Here is a 24,659-nt window from a genome sequence, read left to right as displayed (position 1 = left end):
ATTCTTGGGGGGGAAAGGGGTGTGGGAGATGCCAAAAGAGACTGGACAAAAATCGTGCACCTATGGATGAGGACAGTGCGTGGGGAGTGAGGGCGGAGGGTGGGGCAGGAACTGGGAGGAGGGGAGTTATGGGGGGGAAAAAGAGGAACAAATGTAATAATCTGAACAATAAAGATTTAATTAAAAAAATAAATAAAGGGCCAGAAGGTTGCAAACCACTGATCTAGTGGTTCTTCAGGTGAGTCTTTTTATGAAGTACTTTCCCTCTCCAGAGAACGTGAAACCACATTGGCTCAAATAACTGTTGGTATTTGGGTTAGTCCAGCATCGTCTTTTTAGGACAAGTTGTTAAATGAGCTGGAACACAGAAAAAATAATGTTGTGCTGGCTGCAGGGGCAAAAACTGTGTACTAGTATAGCATGACAGAATGGTGGCACCAAAACTTTCTCAGAATTTCGCAGTAAATCTGTACTTGGTTCTAGCAATGTTTGTGTTGGGTGGTTACAAGAAGGAACCGCTGAAGGTAAAGCAACTGTCATTTAAAAACCTCAAGGCACATAAAATTGGAGACTTTGCATCGGGGCTAGATTTAACTTTATAAAGACCTCTGTGTTAACATATTTACACATGTTATTTGCTGTTATTAGTAGTCAAACATGTTTGGAAGTTGAGAATATTTTCCTTACTTCTGTTTTCGGCATTTTTATAATGGATCATGAAATTATAACATATGAGGTCCCCAGCAAGATAAAAGAAGCCTGTAGCATATCCCACAGTAAATTTCTCTCTATTTTTAATTTTTCTATTTATGGAACATTTGGGCAGTGCATGTAATTGAAAAAATGGCTGAGGTTAAAACAACAACAACAACACTAAGGTTTTTTTGTTGGTATTGTTTGTATGAGGTTGTTTTTAGATCATTTGGAAAAGTTAGCCAAATACTTCTCTGCTGCTTAAAGGTCTATTACTTAATAAATATAATGTTGTTCCATTGACATAGCACCCTACACTATGTTTTGAAGGGGAAAATGCTCTCAGTGCCCATTCTGCTCCATCTCTATCAGTCAGGGATGTTTGGTGCCAAATAAAAGAAACTTACTCTGGCCAATTTAAGCAAAAAATGTACTTACTGTAGGTAATGAAGTAGCTCATAAAATTAAAGTTATAAAATTAAACTTTGAAAAGGATAGGATTCTGGGAACATCCTGGATATAGTTTCTAGAAGTAATGACCTTTTTTTTTTTTAGGGCATGTCTTTGGAATGAAATGACTGGACCTATTTTCCATCCTTCCATCTTTGGACAGATTCTTGGGCGAGTCAGCCTGACCTCCTTCCTACCCCTGAGCCAGGGGAGGATGGCTGATTGATAGCATAGCCAGGGCCCCATGTAGTGCAAAGGGAGTGTTGTTTTTTTGGAAGAAAACCAAGGTGCTGCTAGGAAAGGAAGAGGGGAGGTGATTATGGGGAGTGGAGAACAGAGGATCTGCATTTCAGTGTTCCTGTGTGAAAAGCGGTGTTTCAAGAAATCAATGAGAATATTTCACTGGAAGCAAACCTTTGCATAGGTTGTCACTTGTCAAAACAGCAAGATTTCAGTTGAGTTGAGTTAACATTAATAAAGGAAGGAAGAAGGAAAGAAGGACGAAAGAAAGGTAGGAAGAAAGGAGGAAAAGAAAATAGGAAGGGAGGACAGAGAATTACTAGTAGCCCTTTAATAAAGTCCAAATTTGGACTTTATTATGAAATAAAATTTCCAAAGTACCGAATAACAGTGAAGCTTCAATGTAAACACATAAACGTTCCTTTTTTGCCCACTAGATTTGACTTCTATGAGAATTATTGCAATGAAATTCTTGGGGTTTAAAGAAAATCTTCCCTCTTAAAAAGAGGGAAGTAACAAGTCTAATCCTAGAGAAGAAGATATCCAATGGACCCTCCTTGGTCTTCCTCCTCAAACCCCCTCTGGGATGAAGTGCATATATTCACAAATGTTATATTTGGCCCAATCCCACACAGGAAGTCTGACTTCACCATACAAAGAATGAGTTTGTTGGCTTGCTCTTGGTTCTTGGTGTGGGCCAGACATCAAGCTTTACACTTGATTTTTGTCTTTTTAAAAAGCTTAGGGCTTTGAGTCGAGTTCATGCAAGCATTTATAATTATTGCTGCAAGTTAAGTATATGTATAGAAGCTTTGTACTCATAAAAAGAAAAATCGTGGGTCTGGCATTAAATATTCATGAGATAAGAACAATTATTTTTACAGTGGACTTACAGTATTGCTGTCAATCTTGCTGCCCTGGCTTTGGAATGAGCCCCAGTGCCTCCTATACAAGGAAGAAGGAGCTAACTGTGAAGTTCATAAATCTGACCTCATGCTTCTTTCTTTCTTAACTAGCATTTCTTCTTTTCAGTGTTTCCCCCTAAAGGCAACAAAATAAAGGAAATGTGAACTTTGTGTCTAAGATTTTCTATTTATTTATTTATTCATAATTTTTATTTTGTTAATCCTCACCCAAGGATATTTTTCCATTGATTTTTAGGGAGAGTGGAATAGAGAGGGAAAGACAGAGAAACACCTATGTGAGAGAAACACATCGATTGGTTGCCTCCTGCGTGAGCCCTGACCAGGGCCCAAACGGGGAGGGGAGAAGGGGAATAAGTCTACAACTGAGGTACATGCCCTTGACTGGAATCAAACCTGGGACCCTGCTTCGGTCCACAGGCTGACGCTCTATCCACTGAGCCAAGCCAGGTAGGCTCCAGCGTTTTCTTTTAATGATTTTGAGAGCATTTATGCTTACATAGGCAATAGATGTGGTCCCTTGATAAAAGAAAATGCTGGTATTGCTATTTGCTAACAGTTGTAATGGGACTGCAGTCATATGAATCATTTGTAAATTGTTTTAAGGGTTCAGTATTGATGGATTTGAATATTAAGGAAGGTTTTGCTTCCCAATCCATTTCTCTGAGTAGTTCGGTGGAAGCCAGTGCCACTCCGGGTTCTGGAGCACTATCGGTGTTGTCGAGCATGCTCTGGTGTCAGGGCATGGTCAGGCTTATCCTCATTACGTTCTCATTAGATTCAGAAGGTTAGCTATAAACAACAGGCTATAAACTCAGACCAACTTTAAAGAATTGCAGCCTGGGTAGAAAGGGCTATAAAGATTTCTAATCTTTAACCTAGGAGGCCCGAATGTTGTTAACTTCTTTGCCCTCCTTGAGATGTCAGCACTCCTGGGGTGCTGACAGAATTGGTTGACCCTCTTGGAACTGCCTGGACTGAAGCCTCCATCCTGCTAGTTATCTTCTTCCACCTGATGGCTCCCAGGCTCTCCAGCTTTCTTTCATCAGTGCATTCATGCAAAACTTTGCAATAAGGTTGGCCCATGATGGCTATCGGCCCACTGAAAAGATATGGCTCAGAAACTTGATATGTTGTTCAAATTTTTTTTATTTTTCTTCCATAAGTAATAAGAACTTGTCTATACATAGATTTTTCTCCCCGAGTTTCAGACTGTGCAAAATAATAGTTTCTCTCTTCATCCAAATGTTCACGTTAACCACCTTCCTCTTCTATTTCAAAGTCATTGTTCTTATGACGAATCCATATTTTCCCACAATCCAGAGAAATGTAAACTCTTCCATTCATGTCAAATTGAGAATGGGAAGCTAATGTCTTGTTTTGCATGGCTGGCATTCTCTACTGAGAGGTCGAAAAGGCCAATGAGAAAGAGAATGGTGCTCTTAAAATTGTGTCCTTCTGTGCTGACTGCTTTCAGATGAGTGGATAGTTTGTAGGGAAGTGAATTACTCATTCATCTAGCTCAGAGAAGGGTGACTTCTTAATATGGATCTCCTCCCAAAGAAGCAGCATTTTGTCTGTGGTCAGAAATTGTCATTCACCAGAATGTGAACTTGGGCAAGTCTCTTTGCTTCTCGTTGGTTTCCTTATAAATAAGATTGTGGTGGCAATGCATTTTTTGTGAGGATTAAATGAACTTCTGAGATTACCCATCAGATGATGTAATGGGGAAGGGAAGCCAACATTTATTGACCGCCTATTATAGTGTGTTATATCCATTGTCATGTTTAATGTCATCTATCATGGGCAGAAAGTATTGCTGTCACCTTACAAAAAATAAGGCTTTGGGAGAAACAGTCACTGGCTCAAGGTTATCTAAGTGACAGAACCGGAAATCACATCAATGTTCAAACTGCATACCTGCCGTCATGGGAGTGGGTAGGAGGGCTGGGTGAAAAAGGTGAAGGGATTAAGCAAAAACCCATAAAAATTCATAAACACAGACAACAGTATGGTGATAACCAGTGGGAAAGGGGGGTAAGGGGAGGTAGAAGAAGGTAAAGGAAGGATAAATGGTGATGGAAGGAAACCTGATTTGATTTAGGGTGGTGAACACACGATATAATATATAGATGATATAATACAGAATTGTACACCTGAAATCTAAATAATTTTATTAACCAGTGTCATACCAATACATTCAATAAAAAAGAAGAGTGTTTGCTTCCTTTCCTCACACTCTGTTTCCTAAAGTGAGAAAGAAAGGCTGGGCATAAAAGTGGGTAATAAGTGCTAAATTTTTCTGTTAAACATTAGCCTTTTTTTCTTTTGACAAACCAATGTAGATATTATATAATTTCTTTTGAAATTCTGTAACATTGATATCGCATTCAAAAAATATGTTTTGAAGTTCAAAAGAGTTACACAAAATGTAATATAGACCTACCCATTTTGTGAGCTATCAGAACAGATGAAATATACTGGAATGATTCATGACCATGTGCTGTGTATCATTCTGAAAGGTATAAATCAGCTACACTTGAAGGATAAATCAAAGTTTGTAAAACATAACTATCTTGTATTTGGTCTTTTTAAAAAAAATTTGGTTCTTTACAATTTTTCTCTCAAGTGGTTTTAAATGCAGGTCTCATGACTATCATATGTCCATAACAGTCTTCTTAAATGATCCCATTATAACGAATATTGGCTTACTAAAGTGAAAAGCCTAAAGGCACAAAACAGGGCCTACTAGAGTTAGTTGACTAACGCAGCTCACATGTTCAGAGAAGAAACAATCATCTTTGTAACATAGTGAAAGCATTTTACAAGAGTGGCTTCAATTTTTAAACTAGGTTAGAGTATTAAATTCTAACCCTAAGTTATAATTCTTTGTCACGAGGTCTGTACTGTTTGACAAATGCTCATCTCTTGAGAAAGAAACAAATGCTCTTAGGTTTGTGTTGTTTTGCAAACGGATTAATTCATTAAGGGGGTTGTCGAAAGAGCACATTTTGAGGCTGAAGAAGTCTTATGTACTTTGAATATATTACGTTGACTTTGCAGTTTACTTTAAATGGTGGTTTAAGTGTTTCAACATTTAATCATTTTTTGTTTTTCCTTTACAGTGGCTCCACCCACACGATTAAGATATAATGTGTTATCTCATGATAGTATACAGATTTCATGGAAGGCTCCAAGAGGGAAATTTGGTGGATACAAACTTCTTGTGACACCAGCCTCAGGTAAAAACTATCAACTGTGTTTTCTAGAGTATAGCAATCTGTACACATAGGTAACTAAAAAAGTGTAGTGCTAAATGTTGCTCTAAAGGCATCTGAAAATATTTTTTATTAATTTAATATTTGAGCTTGACATCTTGCCTTCTAATTAAGAAAGTAATATTCCCAAAGTCCAAAGAAGGACCATTGCCCCCACCCTCCCTAGTTCTCCTCAGGCGAAATTTCAGGCTATCAAAAATTCTTACAATGACTGTTTCAACATAAGGTGAATACTTTCATTCTAAGGACACTTAAAAAAATACCATACATCTGGCCCTAGCCAGTTTTTCTCAGTGGTTAGAGCATTGGCCCTTGGACTGAGGGGTCTTTCATTCAGTTCTGGTCAAGGGCGTGTACCTTGGTTGCAGGCTGGATCCCCAGCCCGGGTTGGGGTGGAAGCAGGAGACAACCATTCTAGGTGTCTTTCTCACATTGGTGTTTCTCTCTTTCCCCCTCCCTTCCACTCTCTCTTAAAGTCAATGGAAAAAAAATGTCCTCGGGTAAGGATTGACAAAAATAAAATAAAATAAAATGAAATACCCTATATCTGATGGCCAATAGTTGTGACTGGTTGAGTACATTGTGATTAATTAACTTGATATAATATATTCAGCAACTATAAGTTAAAATTATATAAGCTAAGTAGATATTATAAAAATAAGTGATAAAGCAGGAAAAGCAAAGTTAAATTTATTGATCATGAAGATAAAATAGTTATGTAAAAGATGCTCTTTCATATATCTGTCAGCTCTCATTTCTTCTAGGATCTGTTTTCTTTTTTAACATATTTTTATTGATTTCAGAGAGAAAGGGAGAGGGAGAGAGAGATAGAAATATCAGTGATGAAAGAAAATCATTGATTGGCTGCCTCCTGCACATCCCCAACTGGGGATCAAGCCCGCAACCCGGGCATGTTCCCTTGACCGGAATCGAACCTGGGACCTTTCAGTCCACAGTCTGATGCTGTATCCACTGACCAATCCAGCTAGGGCTAGGATCCATTTTCATATAGTACATAATAAATACTCAATAATAACATATTTGTATAATGTATATTTATATAAACATAATATTTTTTCCTTTATTGGTGATAAAGATGGTTTTGTGGAGGTGGACTACTTTTCCATTGGAGACCTTTGCCCAACTCATTTAATCAGGCAGAGAGATGGTGTGTTGTTCATAAGCCTGGACCACTTACCTGAGAGCGGATTTAAAATTTAAAAACAACAAGCAGATAGAATACCTGGCTTCCTGCTGTGTGACTAAAAAGTAACCTTCTTTTTATTAACAAATATTATATACAGGCTTCTTGGAATGACTTTGGGTTTAGTGCTACCACACAGATGGCAGCTTTCCCCCTGTGGGCTGACAAAGTGGTTCACTTGTAGAAAGCAATATTTTCTTCTCAAACTCTGTTTGGTTCAGAGTTTTCCTTTTGGAACATAGCCCAATTTTGAAATAACTCTGACTTTAAAAAATATAGCTTGTTTTCTAAATTAAGCCATTCTGGGAAATTTCAGTGTAAGAGATTCTTGAACATTAGTATGACTCTAAAGGTCAAAATATTAATTGCTAATATGTGGTACCGCTGAGAATTTCCCATGTCCGATCTTGAAAGGTAAATTTTTTATCCAGGTCATCAGTGTGTTAACTTTTCCTGATTAATTGCTGATCATACCAAACTATGAAGCACCCCAAGCAGGTGCCACTGAGGAACAAAAGATCTCCAACTCTTGCTCCCACACCTCCAGTGACAAAATAAAAGTTGAGGATGGAAGCAAATTATTTCTTTGTGAATACTGGGTTTGTTTTCCTCAGTGACCTAATGTACTTCCCAATTGAATAAGACAGTCTTGACACTCTGGCATCTCCTTGATCAAACATAAAATAACTTGAGTAAATAAAAAGGGTAGCAAGGCCCTACCTCGAGAGACTTCACAAGAGCCTCCCTCTTACCAACATGGCTTCCAGACTGAGGAAGACCTGAAAACTTTGGGGCCACGTGAGCCATGGCCATGGCCTCATTGGCAAGCACAGGAGGCAGCCGGGGGGCTGAGGTAATGCTGGTGGCTTGCATTATCACAGGATCACCTTCGCCAGGTTACTTTGGGAAAGTTGGTATGAGGCATTGCCACTTAAAGAGGAACCAGAGCTTCTGCCCAACTGTCAACCTTGATAAACTGTGGACCCTGGTCAGTGAGCAGACATGGGGAAATGCTGCCAAAAGCAAGACTGGAGCTGCTCCTATCATTGATGTGGTGCAATTGGGCTACTACAAAGTTCTGGGGGAGGGAAGGCTCCCAAAGCAGCCTGTCATTGTGAAGGCCAAGTTCTTTAGCAAAGAGCTGAGGAGAAGAGTCAGGGTGTTGGTAGAGCCTGTGTCCTGGTAGCTTGAAGCTACATGGTGGGAAGTTCGTTAAAATGTCCACAAATACAAAACTAAAATAAAATAAAGGGTAGTAAGTACATCTAGTCATAAAGTGTTTGTAGGCATTTTAGCACTACAAGACATGTTCCAAGTATTTTTATACTAATTTCTCCTAAAGTGTCTTCCACAGTACCCTGCAGGATGCTAATAGCTATTATACAACCAAATAGTTTAATGGTCAAATAAATTTGAGGAGTGATATTTTAAACAGAGTTTAAAGCTTTTTTATTGCAGGATTCTCAAAGCCTTTAAAAGAATACACCCTATGCCTCTCAGAGAGGGATTCTAATGTACAGTTTTCTAAGATAATTTTTTTTTGTTGTAGATGAGTTTTGATTGATAGAAGTTCAGGAAACCAAAACTTAACATCTCGGACACAAATGCATTTAAGGAAATGGGTTTTGACAAGAGAAAGGCTCAGTTCTGCCTTTGAGTAGTAGGAGGCATGGATGATAGTAGCATGGCATTTCAGACTTAAAGTCATTAATTTTTTATTAGAATACTAGAGGCCCTGTGCATGAAATTTGTGCATGGGGTGGGGGTGTGTCCCTCAGCCCGGCCTACACCCTCTCACAATCCGGGACCCCTCAGGGGATGTCCAACTGCTGGTTTAGGCCTGATCCATGCCTGCCTGACTGCCCCTAAATGCTTGCCTACCTGCCTGTCTGATCTCCCCTAACTGCCTCTGCCTGCCTGCCTGATTGCCCCTAACCACTCATCTCCTGCCTGATCGTCCCTAACCATCTCTGCCTTGGCCCCCACCATCGTGGCTTTGTCCGGAAGGACATCCAGAAGGTTGTTCAGCTATCCAGTCTGATTAGCATATTATACTTTTATATTATAGATGATTAAAACATAATCTGTGTTATGTTTTATTAAGCCAGCAAATTTCAGGCTATTTTTTGCTGCTACTTTTTTTTGCTACTACTTCTAAAGGGGCAGATGCTTTAAATTAATTTCCCTTTTCTCAGACATAGTAAATGCTGCCAGAAATTAGAGAAGGGTCTATTTGAAATTTTGAATAGAAGATTGAGTATTTAATCCATAGCATTTTTAGGAAAGCCTTAGATGTCAGTCTAATTTGATGGAGAGATAATGGGGGCTTGAAATCTTTTCATGAACCAGGCTTTTTAAGTAGCCAGGTAATGAGTGGTTCCTTCAACATCCTGAGCCAGTGATGCTCAGATTTAAGGTCATTAAGTTGCGAGTGCTTCAAGGATGCTTTGACTCACATTAGAAAGGCCATAGGAAAAATTCCAGCATAGATAATTACATTCAGTCTGCCCATATCTTCCCTTTCACTTTTAAGGGAAATTCTTAACTTGAAGAGTATATCTGATGTTGACAGCTTCCTGTCTTCTAGTATGGTACTATGGTTTCCCCTAGTGAAAAAAGGCAATAGGGTGTTATGATGACAGGTTTTTATGACGGTGTTTTTATTGAATTTAGACAACTGAAACCTGTGCTTAAATTTTCTCATGCAAGGAGTAAAACTGAAAATGAAAATAAAAAGTATATTGAAATTAAATGCTATGCACATACATACTATGATATATATTTTTAGATGTCTTCCCCTTTTAAAAATCTTGATGGTTAGTAAAATCTCTTAATGTACACAGTTAACCATCTTTTTAGAACTGATTTATCTTTCTGTTTTATTATAGGTGGAAAAACCAATCAGCTGAATCTCCAGAACACTGCAACAAAAGCAATAATTCAAGGTCTTATGCCAGACCAGAATTACACAGTTCAACTTATTGCACACAATAAAGACAAAGAAAGCAAGCCAGCCCAAGGTCAATTTAGAAGTACGTATTTACAGGTCTTAAAGTGCCGCCATGGGATCTGTCCCAGCTCTGAGTCTGAGTCTGTGGTAAATATCGGAGCAGGTTAAAAATCTCAATTGTTTAGATTTGAAGAGATCTTAAAAGACATTCTGCACAATCTTCCATGAGCTCCTTCTATCACTATTACTCTTCTTCTGCCTCTTGCTTCACCCATTCACTATTCTTTAAGTTTTAGTTTTCAAGTGCTATCCATGACAATGTCTGCTGAGGCTTCCCCAGACATTTATCTACCTTGCATAGAATAGGTGCTCACTAAATATTTAGCAAATGACTGAATGGATGATGCATATACCTCCTCTATAGTATCCCTACTAAGTGCCAATCCAGTCTTTACAAAACCAAACTATACAACAGGGAATTTAATCCTTTCCAATAACTAATCAGTTGACATGTATGTTGGCTAGGTCCCGTGATAAACAGATTTGTGAACAAATGCAACATGGTAAGTCTTAGAGAGAGAGAGATTCAGGACTCTATACAGGGTGGGAAGAGAGTATGGCTTCATATTTGAACTAGGCCTTGAGTAATAAGTTGTGCAAACAGAGAAAGTGTGGGGCATGCAGAGACATTCTAGAATAGGGCAGAAAGCTCGGAGGCAGCCCATTCTGTGTCTGCACCCATGGGTTCTAGAACTGAGGGTGCAGCAGTGTTTATCTGATTTTCTATCTCTCCCTCCCTTTTTTCTTTCTCTTCTAATAAATGTTTTATGAGACATATTTTGTGATTTTTTTAATTAAAAAAAAACCACCTCTACAACTTTTGTTAACCTGCTACCTCTTAAAACTTCTAAACAAAGATGATTGGTAAGTCCTTCTGTCAGCAGGGCATACAAACGTTTGAAATGTTACATTGTTTTGAAATTTGCATTGTCTGGAAGCCCAGAGAAAGGATTTTAATGTCATTTTCAATATAAAACAGCCTTCTGTCTCAGCTTACTGGCACGGCGCCTTCGTTGCTGGCCTCTGACATTCCTACATGAATAAGCAAAATAACTTGTCTTCAAGTTTGTGAGAAGCAGTAAAAGGGACAAGGAGAAATGATCACTTTACAATAGTCTGAAGGTATTGTGATTACTGATTTCACTGACTGGGCAGCCTAAGAAACACAGGTGGCCTTTAAAAGGTTTCCCAACAGCTATTTACTCTAAACACGTAAAAGAATATGCCTTTGTTTTCAGCTCACTTAGCTCTGCTGAAATTATCTTAGTGGAACAGTCTAACTGCTTCGTTGCATAAATTATATGTAAGCTTATATTTTTTAGCTATGTTGTTTGTATTGGCAGGATAGAGAGACTAGTTCTTCCCAAATAATAGTTTGTAAGAATGAGGTTACAGTAACTTCGTTGGATGGCTTCCTTTTCCACTTTGCATTTCAGTTACATTTTTGCTCCCTGTGAGATGGAGCTAAAGCCTGTTTTCCCTTCCCTGGAAAATTTTCATGGGTGGGTCCAGGGAAATGATGATCCAGACAAATCCTGAGAATATAGGTTTGGAATTGTGTAGTGAATGAAATTCTTTATAAATCCATCTTATGAGACAGGGAAGCTTAAGAAATAGTCCTTTTGCTTTGAAAACAAAAAGGCATGTCTGGTGTGTGTATTTGACCAAACAATTCAACCATGTCTAGCCTTAGTGTCGTCATCTGCGAGTGGGGGTGATGACATGTGCCTGCTATCGTGTGGGTTCGCTCAGTTCCGCACATAGTAAGGCGCACAGTAGCTATTATTATGATTAATGCCACTTTGCTTTATAGTCTGTTTTCTACTGATTTCCCTCCTGCGTGAGGGAAACAGCAGTTTCGTGTGACATATGTATTACATCTTATTTATATGTGACCCAGTGGCCCAAATGACTGTTATTTTTTCTCGTTCACTTATTAACTGGTCAATGACCCTGTTTTGGAAAACTTTCTTTTCAGCCACCATTTCCTCTTTGGAGTGGCATTTTGCTTATCTCTGCCTGCAAAATCTTGCTCGTTTTTCAAAGCCTGGCTCAAATGTCATTTTCCCAGTGACGTTTCTTGAGTCTTTGGAATTATTCTTTCTTAAACCTAGTTGTACTTTCTGCACTGCTCAGCATAATTTTTCTCATATTAAAGTTGCAGATTTTTTTTTTTTTACAGAGGATTTAAGCAGTCAGAAGCCATGGCCTATGTGTGGGTGGGTTTGAAGATGTAGGTTTGGAAATTATCTGAAGAAGGGTGAAAATTAAACTTGTGAGATGATAAAATTGTAGGTGGGGCATACTGAGATGCAAGGAAAATTTAGTATATCATGTTTTAGGAATGGAAGCAGAAAAAAGACCCAAAGAATGAGAATGTTAAGGAGGGTTCAGAGGAATGCAAAAAATCTGAGGATAATGCCTTTGTAAAACCCAAGGGAAAAAAAGAATTTAAAGAATGGGGTATTCCATATAACCCAGCAGTTCCACATCTGAGTATCTATCTGAAGAAAACAAAAACACTAATTCTAAAAGAATTATGCACCCCTATCTTCATTGCACTGTTATTTATAATAGCAAGATATGGAAGCAACCTAAGTGTCCATTGGTAGATAAAGAACACACACACACACACACACACACACACACACACACACACCAATTAGATAAAAATGTGGTACACACACACACTGAAATATTACTCAGCCATAAAAAAAATGAAATCTTGCTATTTGGACAACATGGGTGGACTTAATGCTAAGTGAAATAAGACAAATATCATATGATTTCACTTATATGTGCAATCTAAAAAAACACAAATGAACAAACAAAACAAAACAGAAACAGACTCATAGATACAGAGAACAAACTGGTGGTTTCCAGAGGGGAGTGGATTGGGGGATGTGTGAAAAGGTGAAGGGGACTAAGAGGTACAAGCATCCAGTTATAAATTAAATAAGTCACAGGAATATAATGTATAACTTGGGAATATTGTCAATAATATTGTATTTTATTGATTTTTTTTTAGAGAGAGAGGGAGAGGGATAGAGAAATAGAAACAACAATGAGAAACATCAATTGGCTGTCTCCTGCATGGCCCCTACAGGGGATGGAGCCCACAACCCAGGCATGTACCCTGTCCGGATATTGATCCCGTGACCTCTTGGTTCATGGGTCGATGCTCAACCACTGATCCATACTGGCTGGGCCCAAGTGTACTGTTTTTTTTTAATATATCATTTGTGTATCATTTGTATTGTGGGTTTGTGTTCACCACCCAAAGTCAAGTCTCCTTCTATCACCATTAATTCCCCTATTGCCCTCTTCTACCTCCCTCACTTAGAATGGCATTTTGCTTATCTCTGCCTGCAAAATCTTGCTTGTCTTTCAAAGTCTGGAAATCACCATACTGTTGTCTATGTCTATGAGTTGTTTTTTATTTTTTTGCTTAATTCCATCACCTTTTTCACCTAGCCCTGCCACCCCTCTCCCCTCTGACAACTGTCTGTTCTCTATATGTATGAGTCTACTTTGGATATATTCCAAGAAGTGGAATGGCTAGGTCATAAGGCAGTTCCATTTTTAATTTTTTGGGGTAACTCCATTCTGCTTTCCACAGTGGCTGTACCAGTCTGCTTCCCTGCATAGCCTATCCTCCAATAAATTTGCTGATTTCTGAGAAGTGAATGCAACAATTAAATGAAATGTCTTGCCATCAGATCACTTATGCCTTTTTACAGGGCATTTGTTCAGAAACCATTGCCATTTGGTGGTGGTTTCACTGATTCAAACAACTTAAGGTTCCAACAACAGTAGGAGGAAAGCTCCTGTGGTGTTTTAAGCAATGGAAAGTAAAACTAATGGAGTTCATTGGACTGAATGGATTGAAGGACCAAGGGCATTTTGGGTACCTGAATATTTCATAATGAAAGTGATAAAGAAATACTACTGTTTATTACTAGGAAAGCTTGTTTTGAGTTTGAAAGGAAAATATTATGGGGGTTCTCCACTTTCTATTGTAGATAGAACAGGTCCAAATGAGGATAGCCATGGCTAAGATCTTTCTAGAACAGGGGCCAACTCATAGGTCTTGTCCAGAGACCTGAAGATATGGCTTGAATCCTGTGCCTACACTTTATGGTTTTATGAGAATTTTTTCTTTTAGTTTTTGGCCTCTTGGTCCTTCATTCCCTCATGTATGATAATCATGCTTATTTTATAGCAGTTTTGAAGGATTAAATTTATTTGCTACATCTGGCCATAGTGAGTATTTGATCAAAGTAATTTCTTAAGTGTATTCAATACCTTATCATGACAAAGGTGCAAAAATAGTTCTTCCAATCTTTGGGAATGAGATTCTATCATGGAGCTAATTTCTACTTAGTACCCTCAATATTTGCAATGGTTTTAGTAAAACTCATTGAATATTTTCTTTTAGACTTTGACATAACATGTTGCTGTATTTCTACTTTTCTTCCAGTTAAAGATTTGGAAAAAAGAAAGGAACCAAAAACCAGAGTCAAGGTGGACAAAGTAAATGGGAATAAACCATCTGTACCAGAAGGTCAGTTTTTAAAATTTGCTTATATTGCGGGCTGAGTTGTTTTAATTACTCAGGCAGTGCACACACATGTAGCTGTTGGTCCCATCAGAAGATGGGATCTAATGTGAAAATCTTCCTCAGCCCCATTTCACTCCCCCTTCCTTCGTCACACATAATAACTGTCAACACGTCCCTCTCCCTTACTTTCCTGTATTCAATACGCCTCCCAAGTTCTAGCGAATTTATTTTCTATTGAAATACCGACAGAATCTGTTCATTTCTTTCCATGTCTATTGCCAACACTCGGCTAAGGTTCCATTTCTTTCTTGGCATGCAGTATTTTTTTTTTGCAGTATTTATTTTTTATGCAAAATCTCAATGAGTTCTCTACCCAGAAATTAGAGCAGTCTTTTAAATAGATCTGACCCTATTTTCTCCCTACACACACCTTAGAACCTACTCAATAGCTTCCTATTGCTCTTAGAATAGAGGCCAGAATCCTTAGCAAGACCTCTAAGGCGATATCTCATAACAAACCTACCTTCCTTTCCTCCCTCATCTAACAACTGAATGCTTTCTACCCACTGGCTTCTTTTCAAATTCTTTAAGGACCCTGGTCTCTCCCATACAACCATAGCACCTGTGCACTCTCTTCATGGAACACTCCCCACATCACTGCTCTGCTTAAATATATTTTTCCCCTTTCAAAGCTAAGTTCATTCATTACTTTCTCCTAAATATTTCTTAACCTTCCTCCTCTATTACAGGCCCTCATGCAACAACTAATTTCTTTTAACAGCATTTGTTGCAGTTGTAATTTCCTATTTACTTGTAATTTGAATGGTTGCCTTCCCTACTAGACTGTGAGATCCAAGAGAGCAAGAATTGTGTCTGTTTTTGCTCCTTATTGACTCAGTATCTAGCAGTTTCTGATACACAACAAATTTCTGGTTAACATTCAGTGAATAGAAAGACAAATAAATGGTCTACTAAAAATGTTACCTACTAATAGCTAAAAATGTAATTTTTATAATTTGCCCCCGTTTCTTTCAACCTATGGCATGAATTTCCAGTTACATTTTTGTGAATATACAAATGTCCATATGGTCTGCCATATTGCATTTCCTGTTCTGTGCATCGCTTTGTCACTTTGAGAATTTTCCATGTTATTGCCATTTCCTAAGCTCCCCCCGTGTGCCTTATTTATTTAGAATTGATCAAGTTTTAAAAAATATATTTTCCTCTCTACTCACCTAGAAGGTTTTCAGTCCTTTTGTGTTTCTTTGTATGATTTTAATGAAACTTTTAATATGCATACAAAAATCAAAGTTTATAACTAATCAATACACAATTTTACAATACTTTAATTATCTAGTGTCTATATTTTACACAATTCATGAAATATACATTAATTTTTATTTATTTTTGTCTCACCAAAGTATTATAACTATTATATTAAGTCATTGTCTAAAATTTCTCATGTTTAAAAATTTCTTTGCTCATCATTCCATTGGTATCTCTGACCTTCTCTGTGTGTTCAGTTTCCTTTAGGGAAGATGTGTGGTGGTAAACTCATTTTACTCATACAAAAATATATTCACCCATACTCTGTTGAAGAATTAGCTGGGTACTAGGTTGAATTTTGTCTCTAATCATTTAGAAGATATTTCACTATGTTCTGCCTTCTATTTTTGACAAGTCTGTTGTCAGTATAAATGTTACTCCTTTTCAAGTGTTGTCTGTGTTCTCTTTGGATGCTTTTCAGGCTGTGTGTCCTTTGTTTTTAGTGTTCTGTTGTTTCACTACAATGAGTCCAGTTGTAGACATTTTTGTGCTCCCAGAATAAAGATGTATCTTTCACTAATTCTGGAAAATTCTCAACCATTAGCTCTTCAAATATTCTTTTTCTCAATTATCTTTCTCGGCTTCACCCTGAAATTAATCATATCTTCAAGGAGTCCTGTTTCTTTCCATGAAAAATTATACTTAGAAATCAATATGTGGGTTGATTCAACTAGATATGTGCTTATTGCTTCTAGATTGTCAATGCTTCTAAGCACACTTAGCTGAAAATACATACACATGAACACACACACACACACACACACACACACACACACACACACACACCATTATTCCTCTACCTACCTATCATTTATCTTATTGGATCTTATGTCTACCTTATACCCATATTACAGGGTTCATTATAGCCCCTTTTTTCTATATTAAATTTATGTTTTCAAGAATTCAAAAACACATGAGACAGAATCAGTCATTCAGAAAATAATTGTTGGAACACTTGCATTATACCTGTGCATAAAATTATAAGATTTCCCTGAGGGCAAGGGGATGGGATTCTCTTAGCAACAGACCCCCAGTTTTCTCCCCCCCCTACAACCTCTCTTGCTAAGACAGTTTTAAAGGATTTTGACACCTTTTTCTGTTGGCCTCCAGCAAATTTTATTATTCTAAACCTATGAATGCTCCAGTGGTAAGAAATCATAGCTCTGCATTAAATAAGTTTTCAAATGTTCTCATTTTTAAGAGAACTTGTAGCATATATATTTTTTTCTTTTTAATCAGATACTTTTCAACTATGAGCTCTGCTATAGATTTTGGCAGAGTCTGTGCCTCATAGGTATGCTTGGACTTGTCTGATGGATACCGTTTTTTCTTGTCTAAGAATTTTCTGTTAAACATCTTGTTTCTATACCTGCAGGGCTGACTGTTGGTATCAAATTAAACAGGTGTTTCAGCCTTAGAAATTGCAAAATGTCAGGATCTGTTTGTTATTGAGAAATTGGAATAACAGGGATGATTGAGTGGTTGTATATTTCAAAAAATCACCTTGAACAACCAAGGTAAACATACAGTAAAATCATGTTCAAATCATATAGTCAGATCAGAGCTGAAAATAATTGCAAATGTAATACACTAGCTTCTGGAGATGAGGAAGTTTTATTTTTAAATAGTGATGGTTAGGCAAAGCACCTTTTGTTGGGTTAGTATTAATTTATGATAAATAGGAAATAAACCAGAGAATTGTACAAATAAACTTTTAGAGCAAACTTTATATAAAAATATTTAAAAAGGACCATATACTTTCAAAGGAAATAAAACCCATTTAGGTATCTTATATTGTGGTAGGTAGAATTTGGAGAGGGTAGACAGGAAGAGATGCTAAAGGCAATGGGGATAAAAACAGAGTCCACAGTCTCAGGGAATGTTGTTTGGGGGAATAAGAGGAATTTCATTACAGGAAAGTGAGAAATAAATACGGATCAAGTGGAGTTGAGTTATGGAGAGCTTTGAAGAGCACAGTGAATAGTTTAGGCTTAACTTGGTAGGTGAAGGAGGGAAGAGATAATCTTAAAAATTTAGAGTTGGAAGGTACTTTGAGAGCCATGTAGCTCAAGCAATTGAGAAGATGGTTGAGGCTCTTTATCCATGCCATCAAGGGTTGACCAGCATCTGCTTTTATTGACAAAGATCTCATTGTTTTCCAAGGCAGTGGTCTATGGAAATCTCGACTGTTAGAAAGATATTTCTTGAATTGAGTTGAAATCTGTCTCCTTGTGGGCATACAGAACACTCTTAATCCCCCTTTTGTATGACAGCCCTTTTAATATTTGAAGACAGCTGTCATGTCCTCTCCAAGAACCTTGCAGTTTATGAGCAAAGGAGAAATGTGATGTTTACTGGATTGCCAGTTACTCTTGAGATGCAGGGCTCTGAGCGACGGAAATGTTCTTTTGGCTGAAGTTTAGGGATTCGGCGTCTCACATCTGCAAGTTGTCATGATGTTATTTATCCCAGGTTGGATATAGCACAAGTGGGTATAACTTTGATTTCAGTCTATCTGTAATTGCTAGGCTTGGCAATCTTTCCTCCCTTACTTTTTTCTCCCTCCTTTTTTTTTCTCCCTTTCTTCCCTCCCTTTCCCTCTCTTCCTCCCTCCATTTCTCCTTTCTTTCCTTTCAAATATTTTTCTATGATAAGAGTTGAATAGCTCAATAGCTAAGTGGTTCAGGCTATGGAGTCATTTCTGGATTTTAATCCCAACTTTTCTACCTGCCCAGTGTGTGATGCAAGTTATTTAACCGTTCAAATTACTTAAGCTTTCTTTTTTTAATGGAAAGAGGAGAACTTCTATCTGAAAGCATTAATATCTGGCTTAAATGGCAAAGATATATGCAAAGAGCATCTGATGAAAGCAGTCATGAAATGGTAGGTCATTCCATTCTTGTAAAAAAAGAAAGCAATGAAAAGTGTCTACCATAGTCAGTAAATAAATAACTGTATGCATTAATCAGGATTCTCCATATGGAAATAGGATCCATATACATATGGAAAGAGATTTATTGTAAGAAATTGCCTCATAATTACGGAGGCTAGGAAGCCCCACAATTTGCAGCTGGCAAGCTGGACACCCAGGAGAGCTCCTCCTCTAAGTTCCAGCCTGAACACTGGCAGGTTCCATATCCAAGAAGACCAGTGTTGCAGGTCTAGTCCAATGTTACAGCTGAAGGCAGCCAGGCAGGAGCAGTTCCCTTTTACTCAGCCTTTTTGTTCTATTCAGGTCTTCAGTCAGTTGGATGAGGGCCACCCACATTAGGGAGGGCCATCTGCTTTACTTAATCTACAGATTCAAATGTGAATCTCATCCAAAAACACAGACACACTCAGAATAATGTTTAACCAAATGTCCGGGCACTGCGTGGATTAGTCATGTTGACACACAAAATTAACCATCACTATGTAATAGATTTCTTAGAAGTAAGAAGTTCTGCCAGTGTCCAGCTGGTGTGACTTAGTGGTTGAGCATTGACCTATGAACCAAGAGGTGGCTGGTTCCATCCCCAGTCAAGGCATGCCCAGGTTGTGGGCTCGATCCCCAGTAGGGGGTATGCAGGAGGCAGTCGATCAATGATGTTTCTATCTCTCTATCCTTCTCCCTTCCTCTCTCTCTAAAATCAATAAAAACATATTTAAAAAAAAAGAAGTTCTGCAAAAAAAAAATATAGCAGAGTAAGAGAAGAGAGTGATGGGAAGTGCTGTTTTGGATTGGTAGTCAGCCGTCAGGGATGCTATGAAAGGTAAATCTACTCCCAGACTGGACTAATGAGTACTAAGTTCACTCTGATGGATGTGAAATCAGACTCCTGCTCCCCATCTGCTAGATGGACAAATTGTAACATGAATCCAACAGGTAACTAGTGGCCATCCATTATGTGAGGACATCTTCTATGGTATTGGTAGTGTGGTATGATGGAAAAGGCATATTGGACCAAACATTTAGAAGTCCTGCTATCCAGTTCAGGCTCTGCCAGTAACCACTAAGCCATTCACTCGTCTGTCTGAACCTCAATTTCATTTTCTGAAAAATGAGAACAATTAATGGCTCTCCACAAAAATGTTGTATTAGATATGCCAATGTATTAAAAAAACAACACACCCTTTTAGAACCACTAGCTTAAAAAAAATCCAGTGATGCAGCTGAAGCCAATCTTGAGAGCGAGCTCTTGGTTTGAAAACTTGGAACTTAAGTGCAAAATTGTCCTGTGACCACAGTTTTCCTTCAGATGTCTTGGTTTATGAATGGTATACCTAGATATTTTGCTAGTGGCATAGAAAAAATAATCCAGAGCCACTAAAAGAATCAGACTAATGCTGGGGAAAATTATTGTGAGGTTGTTCTGATTGTATATTAAAATAACGTGAGTAAAAATAGCAAATGCTCGCCTTTCATTCAGCTTTGCCTCCAGCATTGGAAAAGTATCAAGGAAGATAGGCAAAGCCGATACCAACTCCCTACTCCCTAAATAACTGTAACCCACTTTCCCAGTGGAGTCCTGGAGCTGGAGAGACCACATTTAATTCAGCCATCATGGTCCATTTTTCTAGGGCCCTGCCAGGCAGATGAATTACTACGTAAGAAGAGGAATTCTTTTTCAACAGCACAGTTCAATGTAGTTCACATTCATTGATGAGCTACATGCCAAGAGCTGAGCCAGACAAAAGGGATCAGAAGAGAAAACACAAATTTCTTACCTCTTAAGCTTACCTCTTACCTTTCATAGTCCGGGAGATAGGAATGGAAACAAATCGAATAGTCCAGGTGGTGGTACAACAAAACAGGTACAAATGCAGAAGCAGTTAAAGAGAGGCAGGTGAGCTTGAATATAATGATGCACATAACTTTCAGAAATAGAATGTTGGCACATGGTTAGCTTTCCAAAGCCGCCTCTTCATGCACCTCCAGAAGGTATAGAATATAATGGGGATAATTCCTTCCAAATGTTACGATGTTTGTGTTGTAGCCTGTATATTGGATGCTCTCCTTTGACTGCATTCAGTGGCTTAGCTTTTTATTTATTTTTTAACATTACCTGTATTTTCAGAATTGTCTTTTGCTAAAGACCACATACTGCCCTTACCGGTTTAGCTCAGTGGATAGAGCATTGGCCTGTGGACTAAAGGGTCCCAGGTTCAATTCCGGTCAAGGGCATATACCTTGGTTGTGGGCACATCCCCAGTAGGGGGTGTGCAGAAGGCAGCTGATCGATGTTTCTCTTTCATTGATGTTTCTAACTCTCTATCCCTCTCTCTTCCTCTCTGTAAAAAAATCAATAAAATATATTTAAAAAAAGACCACATACAGTCACTTTTTCAGATCTCTTCCATTTTACTTGTATCCATTTGAGTGTGTTTATTTAGTTCTGTATATTTTTTCACATGTGTGTGTTTTTGTATCCACAAACACAGTCAAAATGCTGAACAATTCTATCATCATAAATATCTGTATGTTGCCTCTTTATAACCACATCTATCTCCTTCCCACCCTCCATCCTTAATTCCTGACAACCATGAATCGGTCTTCAATTTCTAAATTTTTTTTTTGTGTGTTTTTTTTTTTTTTACTTAAATGGTATTATATGAATGGAATCATGAAGTAGGTAATCTTTTGGGATTAGCTCTTTTCTTTCAGGTGTGTGTATTGGTAGTTCTTTTGTTTTTATTACTGAGTAGGAAGTAGTACATGGTATGGATGTTTAACCATTGACTTTGAAGGACATCTAGACTTAGATTTTGGCTATTATGAATAAAACTGCTATGAACATCTGTGTACAGTGTGTGTGAGTGTGTGTGTGCATGTGTGCGTGTGTGTGTGTGTGTGTGAATGTAAGTTTTTATTTCTCTGGAATCAATGCCCAAGAGTGCAATTGTTTGTTTATATGGTAATTTTATCATATACTTTTTAAAAGAAACTGCCCAACTGTCTTCAGAGCAGTTATACCATTCTATAGCCCCATGAGCAATGTCTAAGTGATCCAGTTTCTACGCATATTTTCCAGCACTTGTTATTACTGTTTTATTTTTAGTTATTTTGATAGGTGTGTACAGTGAAAACTTATGGTGGTTTTAATTTGTACTTTCCTGATAGTTATCAGTTTGAACATCTTTTCATGTGCAAACTTGCCATCTGTATATCCTCTTTTCTTCTATTTTTTTTTCTTTAAAGTTTCTTAGTTTTACTTACTACATTTAAGTTGATTATCCACTTTGAATTAATTTGGGTATAAAGTATGAGGTTTTGATCAAATTTATTTGTTTGTTTTCATGTAGCTCCAGCACTGTCTGTTGAAGTATTTTGCACATTTGTCTAAAGCTGTATTTAGATTTAAAATCAGATAGTTGCGCATATTTGTATAGGTCTGTTTTTGGCTTTTCTATTATTTTCTATTAATGTATGTGCTTATCCCTCTGAAAAACTAGACTATACCGAGTACTATATCTGTATAATTAGTAGGCTAAATATCTGGTAAAATAATTCTTTCCACTTTATTCTTTTTCATGATTGTTTTAGCTATTCCAGGGTCTGTGCCTTCCCATATAAATTTTAGAAAAAGCTTGACTATATATCTAAAAAAAAAAGTCTTTCTGAGGTTTGGTAGGAATCATATTAAACCTAAAGATAAATTTGGAGATAATTGCATCTTAACTATGTTCAGCCTTCCAATCCATGAACATGGTAATCCTGTTTATTTATTTATTTGTTTATTTATTTATGTCTTCTTTAATTTCTTCTATCAATAGTGTAATTTTCAGCACACAGATCCTGCAGATGTTTTAAGTATATACCTAAATATCTCATTATCTTTGGAGCACTTATAGATGGTATTAAAGTTATCTTTTTTTCAGCTGAAAGAGCACAAATTGTATATTATTGTGACCTTGATTTTTCTTATTACTGTGATACCAATGTAGTTTCAATTCTCTTCATTCATTTATTGGCTATATATTTTTCTTATTCTCTAAATTTTTATTTCTGTTTTTTAAGATATATTCTTGATACTGTTCTTTTAGGTTTTTTTTATATTGTACATGTCTTCTCCAGTTGGAACTTGTCTTTATGTATTTTTTTAAGGTTTTTTTATGAGCAACTTTCAAAATTGTAATATTAAATTTGATAGTTTCTAATTTATAGTCAATTTTATCTTACTTTGGAACTATATAGAATTTATATCTCTAAGTCAAAATGACTTGAGTGAGCTGAATAGACAGAATATTTTTATTGGAAAATTTTTGAAATAGATAATACCTGTTTTCACAGTCCTCTTCTACATAAAGAAAGATTTCTAAGACCTTATCTTCAGTGTACCCAAACACAAAAGTGAAATAATATTCCCAATAGTTTGGGAAAAGAAAGAAAGCTACTCTCAATTTGAGGCAAGTTTCCCTATTAAAAATGAGAGAAACAGATTCTTAATGCTTCATCAAATTTCAATTTTCCTGATCATTTTTAAAAAATAAATTTTTATCCCATGATTTCTTGCAGTATTCTGTTTTAGAATATTTTGGTCTGATATAGTAGGATTGTATCCCAAATTGATGGTGGCTTTGTATTTGGTTATTAAAGAAGGGAAATATGTTGCCTTAAAATGTAATATATCAACTTTGGATTGAGCTGTACTATATAGCTTCCATATGAGTATCTGAGCATTTCATTGGCAAATATATTTTTTCCCCATCTGGTAAAAGGATCTAGATATTCCATGTATATTTATGTCTGGGGAAAAAATCCAAGAACTTTTTAGCAAAAATATAGCCTGCTAGGTGCAGAGATATAGATTAAATTGCCTACCTGTGGTCGGCAAACTGTGGCTAGTGAGCCACATGCGGCTCTTTGACCCCGTGAGTGTGGCTCTTCCTAAGCCTTAGGAGTACCCTAATTATGTTAATAACAATGTACCTACCTATATAGTTTAAGTTTAAAAAATTTGGCTCTCAAAAGAAATTTCAATCGTTGTACTGTTGATATTTGGCTCTGTTGACTAATGGGTTTGCTGACCACTGGAGCCCAATCATAGTAATTCAACTCTTTTTCTCTCCAGGAAAAAATATTCCATTTATTTATGAATACTTATACATTTTGGGTTTTATTACATAAATTATATTTCAAATATTGTTTTATAATCATTTAATGTTAGAAAACAAACTGGGGACTTGTTGGGCAATTTCAAGAAGTTGGCAAGACACAAAGAAACACACACACACACACACACATACACACACATACACAATTCATGATCTCCAGTCCTAATATGAAAATTCAGAGAAGTTAGTTTTTTTTGGAAACACAACCTACAGTATGAAGGAATGCTGCTAAAGATACTAACAATACCCTGTAATTTTGAAGGGTTCTTAGACACAGTAAGAGCATTTTAGCATCTTGGTTCTGTGTGCACGACAGTGGTGGTTTTCACGTAGTCAAGCATAGACCTACCCTGTATATTAGACAGTCTTTTCCTTTGTTGCAAAGACAGCTGTTTGCCCTTGGCACCTTGCCCATAATCACTGCAGGCTGGGGCTTTCCAGCCCCCGGGCATCCTGTTCTTTTTTTTTTTAATATATTTTTTTATTGATTAAGATATTACATATGTATCCTTATCCCCATGTTACCCCCTATCCGCCCCCATGCCCTCACCCCCTTGTTGTCTGTGTCCATTGGTTAAGCCTATATGCTTGCATATAAGTCCTTTGGTTGATATTTCCCCCTTACCCCCACCCTCCCCTACCTTCCCTCCAAGGCCCGACAGTCCAATCAATGCCTCTCCGTCTCTGGATCAGTCCTTGTTCGTCAGTTTATGTTGTTCATTAAATTCCACAAATGAGTGAGATCATGTGATATTTATCTTTCTCCGACTGGCATGTTTCACTTAGCATAATGCCCTTCATGTCCATCCATGCTGTTGGGAATGGTAAGAGTTCTTTCTCTTTTACAGCATCTCTTAGATGATTAATGACTTTGAGCATG

General features: G+C 37.4%; 1 protein-coding gene and 1 pseudogene across 1 annotated transcript in view; both read left to right on the top strand.

The window, feature by feature from the left end:
• The window catches only part of COL14A1 (collagen type XIV alpha 1), a 188,524-nt gene that overhangs the window by 13,749 nt on the left and 150,116 nt on the right, over positions 1-24,659 (top strand). The window contains exons 3-5 of the mRNA XM_015567409.1: positions 5,432-5,548; positions 9,677-9,820; positions 14,279-14,362. Of these exons, the coding sequence (XP_015422895.1) occupies positions 5,432-5,548; positions 9,677-9,820; positions 14,279-14,362 (345 nt within the window). The remainder of the gene's footprint in view (positions 1-5,431; positions 5,549-9,676; positions 9,821-14,278; positions 14,363-24,659) is intronic.
• LOC107183997 lies at positions 7,545-7,979 on the top strand (annotated as a pseudogene).

This window comes from Myotis davidii, unplaced genomic scaffold (assembly GCF_000327345.1).
Source record: "Myotis davidii unplaced genomic scaffold, ASM32734v1 scaffold1, whole genome shotgun sequence".
Taxonomy (NCBI): domain Eukaryota; kingdom Metazoa; phylum Chordata; class Mammalia; order Chiroptera; family Vespertilionidae; genus Myotis; species Myotis davidii.
This window is presented reverse-complemented; position numbering and strand designations above follow the sequence as displayed.